This window comes from Molothrus ater, chromosome 11 (genome assembly GCF_012460135.2).
Source record: "Molothrus ater isolate BHLD 08-10-18 breed brown headed cowbird chromosome 11, BPBGC_Mater_1.1, whole genome shotgun sequence".
In the NCBI taxonomy this organism is placed as follows: domain Eukaryota; kingdom Metazoa; phylum Chordata; class Aves; order Passeriformes; family Icteridae; genus Molothrus; species Molothrus ater.
In genome coordinates, this window is record NC_050488.2 from 1,433,384 (window position 1) to 1,447,255 (window position 13,872).

General features: G+C 48.0%; 1 protein-coding gene across 1 annotated transcript in view; it reads right to left on the reverse strand.

Moving 5' to 3' along the window:
* The window catches only part of WNK2 (WNK lysine deficient protein kinase 2), a 91,042-nt gene that overhangs the window by 21,592 nt on the left and 55,578 nt on the right, over positions 1 to 13,872 (reverse strand). The window contains 11 exon segments of the mRNA XM_054516062.1: positions 1,208 to 1,282; positions 1,284 to 2,230; positions 2,675 to 2,791; positions 2,969 to 3,014; positions 3,222 to 3,389; positions 3,542 to 3,658; positions 3,740 to 3,905; positions 4,506 to 4,555; positions 7,291 to 7,605; positions 10,562 to 11,065; positions 12,087 to 12,278. Coding sequence (XP_054372037.1) covers positions 1,208 to 1,282; positions 1,284 to 2,230; positions 2,675 to 2,791; positions 2,969 to 3,014; positions 3,222 to 3,389; positions 3,542 to 3,658; positions 3,740 to 3,905; positions 4,506 to 4,555; positions 7,291 to 7,605; positions 10,562 to 11,065; positions 12,087 to 12,278 — 2,697 coding nt within the window.

Below are 13,872 nucleotides of genomic sequence, written 5' to 3' on the forward strand. Positions count from 1 at the left end.
TATGTCTCTTTCCTTACTGACACAGATTTTAATAGGATGAATTCCAATTACTCGAGAGACATAGCACCTTTCACAGAGAGAGAATTTGGTTTGCTGTAGAAAGTCATTTTTAACACCTAAACAGTTACTCCAGTACAGCTGCTTTCCTGTACCACACAGCACCTCTTGGGCAGTCGACAGGAGTCCCTCCAGCTGATGCTACACAGAACAGGCTCGGCCTTGCTAGGGATGGAATTATCTCCAGAAATGCTACTTTTGAGTAAGATATAGAATCATAGAATGGTTTGGGTTGAAAAGGACTTCAAAGTTCATCCTATTGCCTCCCCTGCCATGTACAGGGACACTTTTCACTATCCCAGGTTGCTCCAAGCCCCATCCAACCTGGCCATGGACACTGCTAGGAATGGGACAGCCACAGCTTCTCTGGGTAACCTGTGCCAGGGCCTGGAATAGACACTGATCTAGCACAATGTGCTGCAAATCTGATGATTTCATAAACTTGGAATTTTATCTGAAAAAACCTAACATGGGGGCTCAACTGAGACAGAAGAACCACTGCCCCTGACTGCCTGCTACCTCTTTCCTTAGAGGCTTCCATGTCAAGTCTTGCTCTACCAAGCTCAGGAGAAGACAAAAGAAACTATAACAGGAAACAGAAGAAACTCATGTCCATGGAATGTCTGCCTTTGGCTGCAGCATGTGGACAAGGCAAAGGTACTTGAAATGTTTGCTTTATCCAAGTTGACTTCTAAGGCAGTAATTGTACCACTGCCATTCATTTATACTTAAAATTGAAGCAAAATCACCTTCATTAGAACTACAATGACGACACCATGCATGTGTTTTACATTCTTAAACTACAAAGAAATTGACATATTTCTGCCTGCTTTGGACGGGACACAAGAGGAGATGAATTAAAGTATTATACCACTTCTAAACCCAAAGGGAAAGTCTGGCTTTCACTAATAAGCATTTCTGAAAAATGATTTGGGATGCATCTGACAAGAAAAATTTAAGTGAGCTTTCACATTGGAAAGCAGTCAGCAGGCAGAGGTAACACACCCTGGAACAGAGTTATGAAATGTTTAGGGAAGAAAAAGATCTACACGTGGCCTACCGCAGGAGAGTGAGTCTTGAGCTCTGCTCTGGGGCCAGCCCTACAGGCTGGCTTTGAGGGGGTGAAGGGCAGAGCCACTGGGGGACTGACCAGCGGTGGGCAAGGCAAGGCCTCTGAGGGCACGAGGGGCACAAGCGGCTCAGCAGCAGCTTTCACCTCCTGGCCTGGTGTCCGGGATGCTATAGCTTGGTTCTCTCCCATCCAACGCTGGGGCAGGAGCTTGCTCTTCAGGAAAAGGGGATAAGGTAAATTCACTGTCGCCCTGTTCAGGTGGCACAGAGGTGTCTGGCGTCCCTGCTGATGCCGAAGAAGTTGGAACATATTCCTGGTACAGCAAATTGCGCAGCTTCTCATCAAGGCTTTTAATCGTGTTGTCCACGAAGTCCACCCTGGGGGGGCCCTCGCCGTCGGACTCGGCCGCACCGGGGGGGTTCTGCTGCTGGAGCAGGCCGACCCCTGCCCCGGCCATCCCCGTGCCACCCTGCACCATCGGCAGCTGCTGGGACGTGGCCAGCGGCACCTGCGTGGGGCTCTGGAGCTGGGACCCCGCCAAGGCCAGGGCGTCGGGGCCAGCGGCCGCGGGGAAGGGCTGGCTGCCGAAGGGCCCCGCGCCGGGCTGGCTGCCCTCCAGCAGGTGCGGCCCCTGCGGCGCCGGCTGCCGCTCCAGCACCGCGGCGTCCGGAGGCAGCGGCCCCGGAGCCGCTGGCGCGGCCGCGGGCGGGCCAACGCTGCAGCAGGCAATCTCCACGTCAGGCACGCAGGCCGGCTCGTCCGCCTGCGGCTGCAGGTGCGGGGCCGGGGCCTCGGCGGGCTCCTCCAGCCCCACGGCTCGGGGGGCCGGGGGGCCGGGCTGGGGGAACTCCGGCTGACCCCCGCTGGCCACCACGGGCTCCGCGATGCTCGGGGCAGATGCCGGCGGGGCTGGCGCTGGGAACTCTGGCTGGCTTGCTATGCTGGCAGGAGCTGCTGTAGCAGGAGCCGTTGCCAAGGACAGGGCGGCTCCAAGGGGGCTGTCACTGACCCCTGTATGCAGGGGAAGCTGCTGGCCAGCCCCGAGCCCAGGTGCCTCTGTCACTGCAGAGCTCACCGGCTGGTCATCTGACTGCTCCGGGTCTAGAGAGAACACAAGCAAAAGGTGAACCTTGAAAGGAAACGAAATCACTGCCAAGCCCCCTGGTCAGCTGCAGGGACAACCCACTAGCAATTCCCACCAGCAAATAGCTGTTATGTACATCAAACGAGAATTTTCAGATTATTTCAGCAAAAAATATTTCACTGAAAAGACACATAGTGATGGAGAATTTCGGCTGCCCCGCAGGATAAGGTATAGCTAAAACACTGACACTTTACTGAAACTCAGATAAAGATTCCCAATTTGGTTCAACACCAGGAACATATGTAAATGCACGAGCACATGTAAATGCACAGCTTAACAAAACTCATAATTTTCTTCCTCTGACTAAATTAAGTGAAACCATCACAGCTGAGTGAGGTGAGGACAGAAGAGAGACAACACAGCAGCTCTGAGAAGACGTTTTCTATAAAGTTTGGAGATACCTGGCCCTTCTGTCTGCTGGGCACTGGGAGGCATCGGGGGAGAAAACTCAGGGGCATCTGTAGTAGGGTTTTCAACCACTGGACATATAATAAACCACCTTTTTCCGGTATGCAAAACTAGGGATGAAAAGAAAATTACAAGTAAACACATGAATTTCCATTGTCTCCAGATCATTACTTTGTCTTAATTACACAGGATTGTTTGGGTTGGAAGAGGCCCTTAAAGGCCATCTAGTTCCAACTCCCTGTTATGAGCAGGGACATCTTCCACTAGAAACTCAAAGGCACTCTTACCATTTTGCTGATACACAGATGTCTTCATTTGAGACTGACGCTTCTCCTATTAAAGAGACAACACAAGAAATAGCTGGATCAGTGCAAGAGGACCAGCATCCCGTTCGTATTGTAAGGCTTAACAGAGCAAAAGCATTATTTTTTTAGTTAAGAAACCTTTTTAGTTTTTTAACACAAGATGCAAAAGTAATTTAAGTATCTGGCTGTTAAAAAAAAGGAATCAAACTAGGAATCTGTATTCAGTGTTTCTTACCTCGCTTATTTCCAGCCTATCTGCATCTTGTTGGGGACTTGTTCCCTGGTCAGAACTTCGTTCTCCTTCTGTATCCTCACTGAGCATATCTTCTGCTTTATCAATGATATCCTTCATTTGTTCAATAAAAGTCTCTTTTTCACTTTGCAAGATGAATTCATTCTCCACCTAGAAGGCCACATCAAAATAAAGGGGAAAACAGACTTTTTTTTATTAATGCCTCATTCCACAGCTGCCAGGCAGCTCAGGCAACAAGCACACACGAGGAGCTGCCTAGAGCAACTGGGAGCACTGAGAGCCCGTGGGCAGCCACATCTCACCATGTAAGTGGCAATCTCCTCCGGCGCATCACCATCCAAGTCAAACTTGAACGTCACCATTTTGTGGTTATGGGTTTCAAGCTGGCATTCCACCATCTTATCCCCTGTGTTACACACCTGCATGCAGAGATCAACAACCCTTATTCCTGGCAAAGCCAAAGGAACCCTAGAGTTAACCCTCCAACAGGTTGTACTTGCATTTAATATGGTCAGTTTGGGTCTGTTGGACTTCTCCTGGCGCGAACGAGCACGTGTGGATTTCTTATGCTTCTTTGAAGACTTTCCTTCTTGCTTTCCACTTCCTGTTGCTCCTTCCAAGCTGTCACTCATCTCTTTGCCAGAAGCAACATCTGGACTCATGTAGCTTCACAAGAGAAAGCCAAGGCAGAGTCACACACAATGGAGTCATGCATCACATGTAAGCTATAAGAGAGGCTGCAAAAAAGGGCACATTTGCACTTTTTTTTGGCCCGAACTGAGTCAACTGGAAAATACTCAGTGAGCGAAGGGCACTACTCTACACCAGGCACATACTCTGGCTACAACACCTACCAAGAAATGATCTAATAATGTTTCTGGCAGTAACACAGCACAAGTCCCTCACGTTGAATATATCCCTTAAGGGGCCCTGACAGTCTCTCTCTGAACTGCACTAGTTCCTACTTTTCTAAGGTGAAGTTTTCTCAGCTCCTGTCTTTCTGCCCTCCCAGCAGAAGGTCAAACAGGTAAGGTTTGCTGTAGAGGGAGGAAAAAGAAGATCCATACAGCTGTACATACACCAAGGCTAGGATGCTGCATCCAAACTAAGGAATTAAAAGAGCTGCAGGTGCCAGAATGGGCACACTGCACACAGAATATTGTCAGCTTCTCCCTAGACATGCTCCCAGTCCTTCTTCTCCTGATCAAGTCAGAAAAAACAGACTCCAAAATGCAAGCATTTCTTACGCCAAAGAGGTGATAATACCTTTCGCAACTCTGGGACAGAGCTTGGAGTTTGTCCTGTATTGCCTGCTCCTAAAATGCAAGAAAAAGTAATTTAAGCAAACACATTATATTAGCAGATGAAAAACACCTTTAGGAAAGGGTTGGCATCAGTAACTCTAAAACCATTCTGTTTAACCAGTTCTTGGAACCTAGAAATAAAATAAATGCCCAATTTTATCCTTTCAACATCACTTCTGTCCAAGGCCCCAACCACTTAGTCAGAGACACTAACCTGCCACTTCCCTTCCTCTGCCCACAGCAGATCAGATGGTGAAAGGAATAAAACAGTTCTCACCACCATGGCAAAATCGGACTGAGGGAAAATTCCACTGTCTTTTATTTTTGAATGTATCTGCTAATTTGGCTCATTGCTTTATATAGTTTCCTGAAAATATGCTCAGTATTTTCATTGTGTTTGGCTTAGTGGGAAAATTTCTAAGGAACTTACAAACAAAAGATGAAAATTCATCATTTAAGAACACCACCCTTGCATCATGTCCTCTTGTCCTCTACATGAATTTCCCCTAAAATCTTCCCTCTTCACTGGCTGCAGCTCTGGGACAGACATCATAGCATGATTTTCATATTGGGCAGACCTATTCTCATAGAATTTGTGACAATGCTGCAGGCCCTGATGTAACAAACTTACCATGTATGCACAAAGACACACACACCCTTATGTGTATATAGCTGTGTATATACACTCACACCAGATACACCCATAAATATATATCATTTTATATATATTTATAAAAACATGTCTATAAAATACTTCTATAGACGCAGAGCTAGAAACAAGCCCCTCAACTGCCATTGCTACACTGAGGACTCAAGCAGTGATGAGCTGAGGTTAAAAGCTCAGAGGGGAACTGGTCAACATCACTGGTTCTCTGCAGCTAACCAGCCAGCCCCACTCCTTGGCTCTAAACACCATGCCAAGCTTAAATGCAGTTTCAATAAAACTGCAACATCAATGAACAGAGAGAACACAGACATAATGTATCGACATTCTGGTAAAGCACTCAACCAAGTGCCTTACAAAACCTCTTTTGCCTGACTGGTTCAAGTTGGTTTGGATGCAAGTGCTGCAACGTGCCTGAACACAACAGAAGAGATAAAAATGTCATGGCAGAGTAGAAACAAAATGTAGTGTTTTGATTATATAGGCAGGTATGAAACTTCTCTTACACCCAAGGAAACTTTAGTAATGTATGCCAGAAAACCAGCATGGAGACAATGTGCATTGGTACTTGCTTCACTTCTTAAAGTGAGTGAGAGAAAGTGGTTAACTTAGAGATGGACGTGAGAAAGAAATTAGCAAACCAGTGGTTAAATGTTCTGAGGGATGTGGGATGTGAAGGACAGACATGTGCCTCAGTGGCCACGAGTTTCTCAGGAGAACTTGTATCCCCCCTATCACAGTGCCTAACAATGAGGTTTGTTCATATTTCCAGAATCTCTAATGGAATGGACTCCGCACTGAAGGCACCAGCACTGACCTTGCCATGAGTTGTGCGTTCAGAAAAAAGACAGCTGGAGAAGGAGTACCTTGAATGATGGATATGCCTGACCCAGCCCAGCTTTTCCGGGGAGTCTGCAGGTGAAGCACTGCAGACAGGCTCTACAATTCCTGATACACTTAACCAACAGGATGCAGACATTCACCAGGAAATATCCTACATCACAGCAGGAACGCTGATGCAGTAAGAATTAAACTGCCATTGACAGACAGGAAAAATGGGGAACTAGAATTCGTTTTTAGTGTTAGCACAGCCCTTCTGGAGCATCTTCTGGAGGCAGCATTGAGTTGTATGTCCAATGGAATTTCAGGCTGCACTGGGGTCAAGGCATGTGACAAGCCATGGAAACATGGGCAAAACCAAGAGATTAATTTTGAAAAGGTGAAATACATACTTTGGGCAGAAAGATAACTCAGAGCAGAGACTCAAGAGGAACCACTCTGAATGCAGAATCACAGTGGGACATTTCCATCCAGAAGTGGAGAAAAAATTAGACTTATTTCCTGAAATCAGGTAGAAATGCCAAAGCTTTTGTTTTGTTTTGTTAACAGGCAGCTGAAGAGAAAGAAATGTTCTGTGATGTTCTGTCAAGACTTAAGATTAAACAATTATGGGAGTGGAAAGAAAAGTCAAAATAGCAGATGAGGAGCTGACAATTCTGTAAGGAAAACAATAAAAAGCATCCTGCTTCTATGACCACTGAGAATTGGGAATGCCTATGAGTATCTTAAGAAACAAAAATCCCAGGGCTACAGCAGACATTAGGCAATACAGGAGGATACAATGCTAAATGAAATGAGAATAGGGCTCAAACTGAAGAGGATGAAAGGCTTCCACAATACAAAGACTCAGATTGTGGAGTAGTTTATTAAGGCAAATGATGGGTTGTTGAACAAGTGCTTGAGACATTTAAAACAAGACTGGACAGAACATGGGTGAAACTCTACAGAACAACTTCTAACTCACCCACATTGAGAATTTCTTGATTTCTATCTCAGCTACGGACAAGAAAGTGCTTAGTCCTGCTGCCTCATTAATTCAGTGAGACATTTCCTGAGCTGCAACATGAGGTTTCATTTGGAATAGCCAATTATTTGCTGACCCAGAACTGCTGGCATCAAGGAGCAGCAGCTCAACACACCGAGGGGATAACCTCCCTTGTGCAACAAGCCCACTGTTTCACATAGGAGTAACTAAGAAGATTAAGGCTGAGGCTGGTGAGTTACTTCAGAGGAAGGGCTCTACCTCTTGAGATGTCTCTGTGCCTGCTGCGACAGCCGAGCAGGGAGCTGGGAGCTGCTGGCCCAGTGGCTGCGAAAGATCAGGCTGGAGCTGCAGCAGGGCAGAGGGCTGGAGAGGCAGGCCAGGCTCTATGGGGGCAGGCGGGGCAGCTGTGGCAAGGCTGCCATGGACCTGGGCAACGCCTTCGGGAGCGACGCAGGGCGGCACCAGCTCCGGCTGCAGCTGCAACGGCGGTGACATGACCATGGAGGGCTGCACTGGCAGCACAGGCACCTGGGCTCCAGCTTCCAGAGCAAACTGAGTGTGTCCAGGCATGGGCTGCAACACAACGAGAGCTGTTAGCACACATCTCTGCGCCAAGGGCTCAACGTGACAGTTACTCAATGTGACAAGGGAGCAAAGTCACTGGTGTTCATGAAGAAAGGACTCAAACTTCGTAGTGCAACTGGGTTTGGATGCTCTCAGTAACATCTACAGACATAAACTTCCCATGAAATAACCAAAAAAAGTGCTAAGGATGCCTTCTGTACAATTATGACAAGGTGCATTGATCAGGTACTAGTTTATTAGTAGGGACAAAAGCAGATTTTGCTAAGAAAGGAAAAATTACAGAATTCCAGAATGGTTTGTGATAGATGGAACCTCAAAGCTCATCTCATTCCACCCCCTACCATGGGTAGGGACACCTTCCACTATCCCAGGCTGCTCCAAGCCCCATCCAACCTGGCACTGGACACTGCCAGGGATCCAGGGGCAGCCCCAGCTCCTCTGGGAAACCTCTTCCAGGGCCTGCCCACTCTCACAGCCGAGAATTCCTTCCCCATATCCCACGTGTCCCTATCCTCTGGCAGTGGGAAAGCATTCCCTGTGTCCTGTCCCTCCATCCCTTGTCCCCAGTCCCTCTCCAGCTCTCCTGGAGCCCCTTCAAGCCCCGCAAGGGGCTCTGAGCCCTCCCTGGAGTCTTCTCCTCTCCAGGTGAACACCCCCAGCTCACCCAGCCTGGCTCCAGAGCAGAGGGGCTCCAGCCATCAGAGCATCTCCATGGCCTCCTCTGGACTTGCTTTTAAGATCTTAGGTGATGAATTCATTCCTCTGAATACTTTGCTCTGCTTTCAACAATTCCACACTGTCCATGCAGAGAAAAATACATTCTACCCATAACCTAACTTAGGATATTTTAAGAAATCTGCCAGATATGTAGAACCAGGACCTGGTACAAATGACACAATTAACTCTTTCACTGAATATACACCAGTGTCCTACTTCAGTTTAGTGCAGTTTACATACTGAATTCTCAACTTAACCCTTGATGTGCCAAACGCCAACACTCCAATCCTACCAACACATTCGTGTGGACAGAGGGAGTTTCACTTTTCTCAGTGGATTTCTCCAGTGCATTAAAATGACTCAAGTGCGTAAGCACTTGGTGGGAACCAGATCCAGGCGACAGGATGCCAGCTACCTTAGAGACTGGGTTGTTATTCTGCATAACAGTCCTTTTGGGTTGTACATTTAAAATCAGAACATTCTCCTTTTAGGTACATCATGTATTTTTCCAGGGGGACTGAGCTTGTGGAAAGAGGAAGAAGGAAAGAAAGAAGCACATGGAAGAAAAAAAGACTTTTAGTACTAGGTAAAAGTGTGCCCAATTTTTACTTTTTTTGAAGTATCATCACATAGAGACTTAAGGCTATTGGAAAATACATTAAAAAAAAAGACTTAGATGAGAACTAGGCCACACGATTTCATTGCTGTGTGCTCTCAGCAGGTTCTGGGTATGGCTGAAACTATTATTCCAGGTTTTAATGTAGATAAAAGTAAAGACAGGATGTGCTTCATAACACCTCAGAGTTACACGGCTGCCCAAAGGGGGGGTTGTTAGACTGACAAGTGCGGTGTAATGCCACAGAAGGGTGGTTCAATTTTAAATTTTATATAACTAGAATAATTCACAAAATATTTCAATGTAAAATCACAGAATCACAGAATATTCTGGCTTGCAAGGCACCCACAAGGATCATCAAGTGCAGCTCTTAAGTGAATGCCCATACAGATGTACCCAGCCAAAACAAAACTCAGAGGTGCTAAACATCAATTGTGAAAACAGCGTGGCATTATATACAGAAATACCTCTCCAACAGAAGTCTTCAAATCAAAACAATGTTTTTTAAAATATTCCTCTGCACATTGTAATAGCAATTTTTTAACCCAAATTCTTCCCTATGCAATTCTTCTACACATATTTGATAGCTAATGACTTGGTCAGGATGGTGTGGGAACATCAGCTCTCCAGTTCTGGTATTTGCCATGCTCACTGTGTCCAGTGTGCTTGATTCCATTCCCTCTAAAGCCACAGGGAACACTGAGTAACACCCCCAAACTCCATGCTGCTGACATTCTCAACGACAGTAATCCTGTACGAAATATATGGCTGAAAGAGAGAAATTTAAAAACTATGTACTGCTCTGAAGATGCCATGACAGGTTGGGATGGGATGTTACAAATTTGAATTAGGGTGTTATGGTGAAGGGATGTGGCAGAATACAGATTTTCCAAATGCCTTATTAACAGGTTGAGTGTCCTCTCCTGCTCTGGTCAGACTGTGTTTCATGCTGACATATCACAGATGAGGCGAGAGAAGTATTTACAGACTCTGTCAGTCCTGAGGCAGTTTCCATGTAAATACTGCTTGAGCTCGTTTATGCTTTGTTTTTTTCAAGGGGGAAAGGGTCTGCAGCTAGAATCCATCCCTGCCCTGCAGGTCTGATAGTGCTCTTCCACAGAGCTTTCCAGAGTCCTTACCCGAGAGCCACTTCCCTTTGCTGTTTTAAATATATTCTACACCAAAACAACTCCACTGCTCCTGCCAGCTCCCCTGTATTTGCTGTGTGTACCCAGCAGCCCCTGCATCGTACATGGACCAGCTACAGGCACTGGCAAGGCTTGGTACACCCTCCTGACCTGGGAGAACACAGCTCACACTTCCCAAGATCTGAGAGCAAGAAGGAAGAGGAAATTCAGAAAGTGCTCTGCACACTTACTGTCCAAAGACAGTTGTATTATGCCCTCTATCCTTGATAACCCCTGCCCCTGGCTGAGGATATCACCTGCTACCCCACAGCTCACAGCTTCAGCCACCACCTCCAGAACTGAGAGCAAGAAGTCAACAAAACCTCTCAAGAACAAGGATTAATGCTGGCGAGGAACAGAACCCCAGGACAGGCAGTGCCCTGGAGCACCCTGCAGCGCACGGCCCCGCGCCCGGTGGATTTACCTGGTGAGCCGGCTCAGGAGGGTGGATGACACTCGGCTGCAGGGCTGGAGGAGGTGGCTGTGCCTGGGTCACGGGTTGGGAGCTCTGTGCGTGGTGGGGCGAGGGCGTGTCGCCGGGCAGCAGTGGCTGGAAGGCGGGCTGGAACACGGGCTGCGGCGGCAGCGCGGCGTGCGGCGGCAGCGGTGGCACCCCTGGCGGCGCCACAGCCAGCAGCGGGATGGTGGCCGCCGGCATGTTTGGCACCATGGGCTGGCAGGGCAGGACCAGAGAAGCCACGGTGGTATGAGGCAGGTTGACGGCCTGCATGGGCAGGGCAGGGGAGTTGGGTGCCATGGGCAGCGTGGGGTTCATGGGCAGGCTGGGCAGGATCACGGCTGGAGCAAAGTATTGGGAGGGAGCAGGAATGGGGGGCACGTTTGCAGCAGGGATGTCAGACAGGTTTGGAGGAAGGCTGTCAAGCCCTGCCAGAGGAGTAATTGCAGGAATGACAGGAAACTGAGGAATCTGAAAAAAATATAATATTGCATAAACTGCATCAGTGCTTTCACTGATGCTATAGAGAAGTTTCATTTGCCGCACAAGTCCCTAAAAACCACCTGTGCCAGGAGGATAATTATGTCTGTTTGTTAATCACTTCCATTCATTCCCTGAGCTTCGCAAGCAGTAATAAAAACTGATTTACGCTTAAATCATTAGTAAAAGCAAAAAAAATACATTTGAGGGGGATGCTTTTATACCCTAGAAGCTTAGAACTACTTCTAACACCAGCTTGAAGCCTTCAAGCAACATCCTAATTAAAAGCTGCTTTCATTTGAACAGAAATTAAAAGGAATTGGGCCAGACCTAACGCAAAACTCTTTCATGCAAAATTAAGTGGGGCAATTTAAACCCTTGTTTTCAAACAAGCTGCAACTCAGGCAGCACGGAAGAGCCCAGAGAAAGGGTTTTTACAATCAAAATCTCCCAGTGATGGAGCAGACTGGCATCATGGCAGCAGCTTGCTCCTGCCCTTTGGCACAAGCTGCTTCACATTATGGTGCTGTCACTACTAAACACAGCACCATCCACCTTCCTAGGCCAAGGGAAGGGTTTGTCCCTGCTCCAGAGAACAGACCCAGAGCAGAACAACACCGACATGGCTGGCAGGTGTTGGGGGAAGTGGTGAAGTCAGGAGGTCAGAAAATAGCAATAAAAACAGGCAACTGCTCATGCCCTCAAGCCTGGGATGGGGAAGAGATTGTGCCAGAGGAGACAGTGCAAAAGACCAAAACAAAACAACGCCAAAAAAATTATTGCCATTTTGGAGCTGCGTTTAACTGGATGGCGTAGAGTTGGGCACAAAGAAGATTTCTGATTCACCAAACAAATAACAAAGAAATATAAAGGAATTAGGAAAGAGCAATAATATTCTTATCGCCTAATTAAACTGGCATGCAGTCAAAATAGCCACACAAAACCTGCAAATCATGTTAATTATTAGCTGGAAATTTCTCCTCAAATGGCCATGCTCACAGCCCTTCCTTACCTGGGAAGGGGCCACTGGCGGGAGCTGCGGCACGGTGGAGATCTGCAGGGGCTTCAGGGGGGTGCTGCTGGCGGGCACCTGCGAGCCCTGCGCCGGGAATGGCGGCAGCAGGTGGGGGGCTGGCGGCAGCGGGCACACGGGCTGGCTGCTGAGCACCTGCTGCAGGGAGGCTGCCTGCGAGATGGGCTGCTGCTGCGGGGACAAGAAGGAAAAGGTTACTGCTTGTGTACTGCAAAAAAACCAGATGGCTGGCCACGCTCCCCATTTCTCCCCAGCTCACTGTCAGGACAGACCTGGTGCTTGGAGTACAGAATCACAGGCTCATTAAGATTGGAAAACACCTCTAAGATCACTGAGTCCAACCCCTAACCCAGCACTGAAAGGTCCACCATTAAAACATGTCCCCATATGCTGCATCAATACATTTTTTGAGCATTTTGTGGGATGCTGACTCCCCCACTCTCCTGGGTAGCCTATTCCAATGCTTAACTACTATTTCAGTGAAGAAAATTTCACTGATATCCGACCTAAAACCTTCCCCACCATAGCTTGAGGTCATTTTCTCTCATCCTGTCCCTGTTCCCCGCGAGCAGAGCCCGACCCTTCCCTGGCTGCCCCCTCCTGTTAGGGAGTTGTGCAGAGCCAGAAGGTCCTCCCTGAGCCCCCTTTTCTCCAGACATGGAGTCCCCTTCCCAGCTCCATTCCCTGCCCTGGTCATGCTCCAGCAGGGACAGCTCCCAGGAGAGACGAGCACTCTTAATTCAAACACTGCACAGGAGCCCACGCCTAAAACACATTTAAATGCAAGATATATTACCTAAAATGATAAGTGGTAACTGTCTTGGAGAGGCTACTTGAAATGACTCAGACTCTTTGAATCCCAGAGATTGCTCCAGTTGGTCTCGTGAAATCCCCAACCACTAACTTACAAGATACAGTTGATATTCAGCTCATTCTGGCAAGCAGAAGTTGCTACATAATGGAGCAGGCATGGAAAATATAACACTTATTACCTGAGACACAATCAACCACAATAATTGCAGTAAAAGCTAGGTTCCAGATATTTCTGATGTACTGTAGTGACAATGTGGTAGCCAAAAAAGCAGCTTTACTTTTCCAGAGAAAGCAGTGCTCCCCTGGCCTGCCAGGCTTTAGACAGCAGAACAGAGAAAAAGTTGCATTAAAGCTGGAAATCATCAGTAACAACCCCCCACATTTTATGTGCTATTGGTATCTTCTTCTTCAGCCCCTCTAATTAGTTCTGGAAATACTTAAAAAGCCCTTCTGGTTCAAAAGGATGACCCTGAGGCATAGGCTGGCTCAGGGTGACTTACTTGGGACCACAGGGCTGGTGGCCTCATCAGGCTCTGCAGCACACAGAACCTCTGCCATCTCATGTTGGGAAAGATCTCCCCAGTTACAATCCCAAACACACAGGAATGGCAGTGCAGGGGCTGGCCTGGCTCTGGTGATGGGACAGAGCAAACTGAGGGCCAAGGTGGAGGCACCTGAACACTGTCTGAAGGATGGAGGGGCCCACCTGGGATGGGGGGGACCCCACTCACTCCATGGAGGAACTCCTGCAGGACCAAGCCCCAGCTCAGGGGTGGGAGAGCCGCATGCCCACAGCGCTGGGCTGGAGCTCATAAAGCTGCCAGCTCCCAGAGCTAGCTTGGTCTTGCGCCCCAGCTGGGTTAATCTGCAGCTCAGACAGCTGCCCATGGTTCACACCAAGGGGACAGAGGGTACTGGCACTTGTGGCTCAGCCACCTCCCACTCCAGGAGA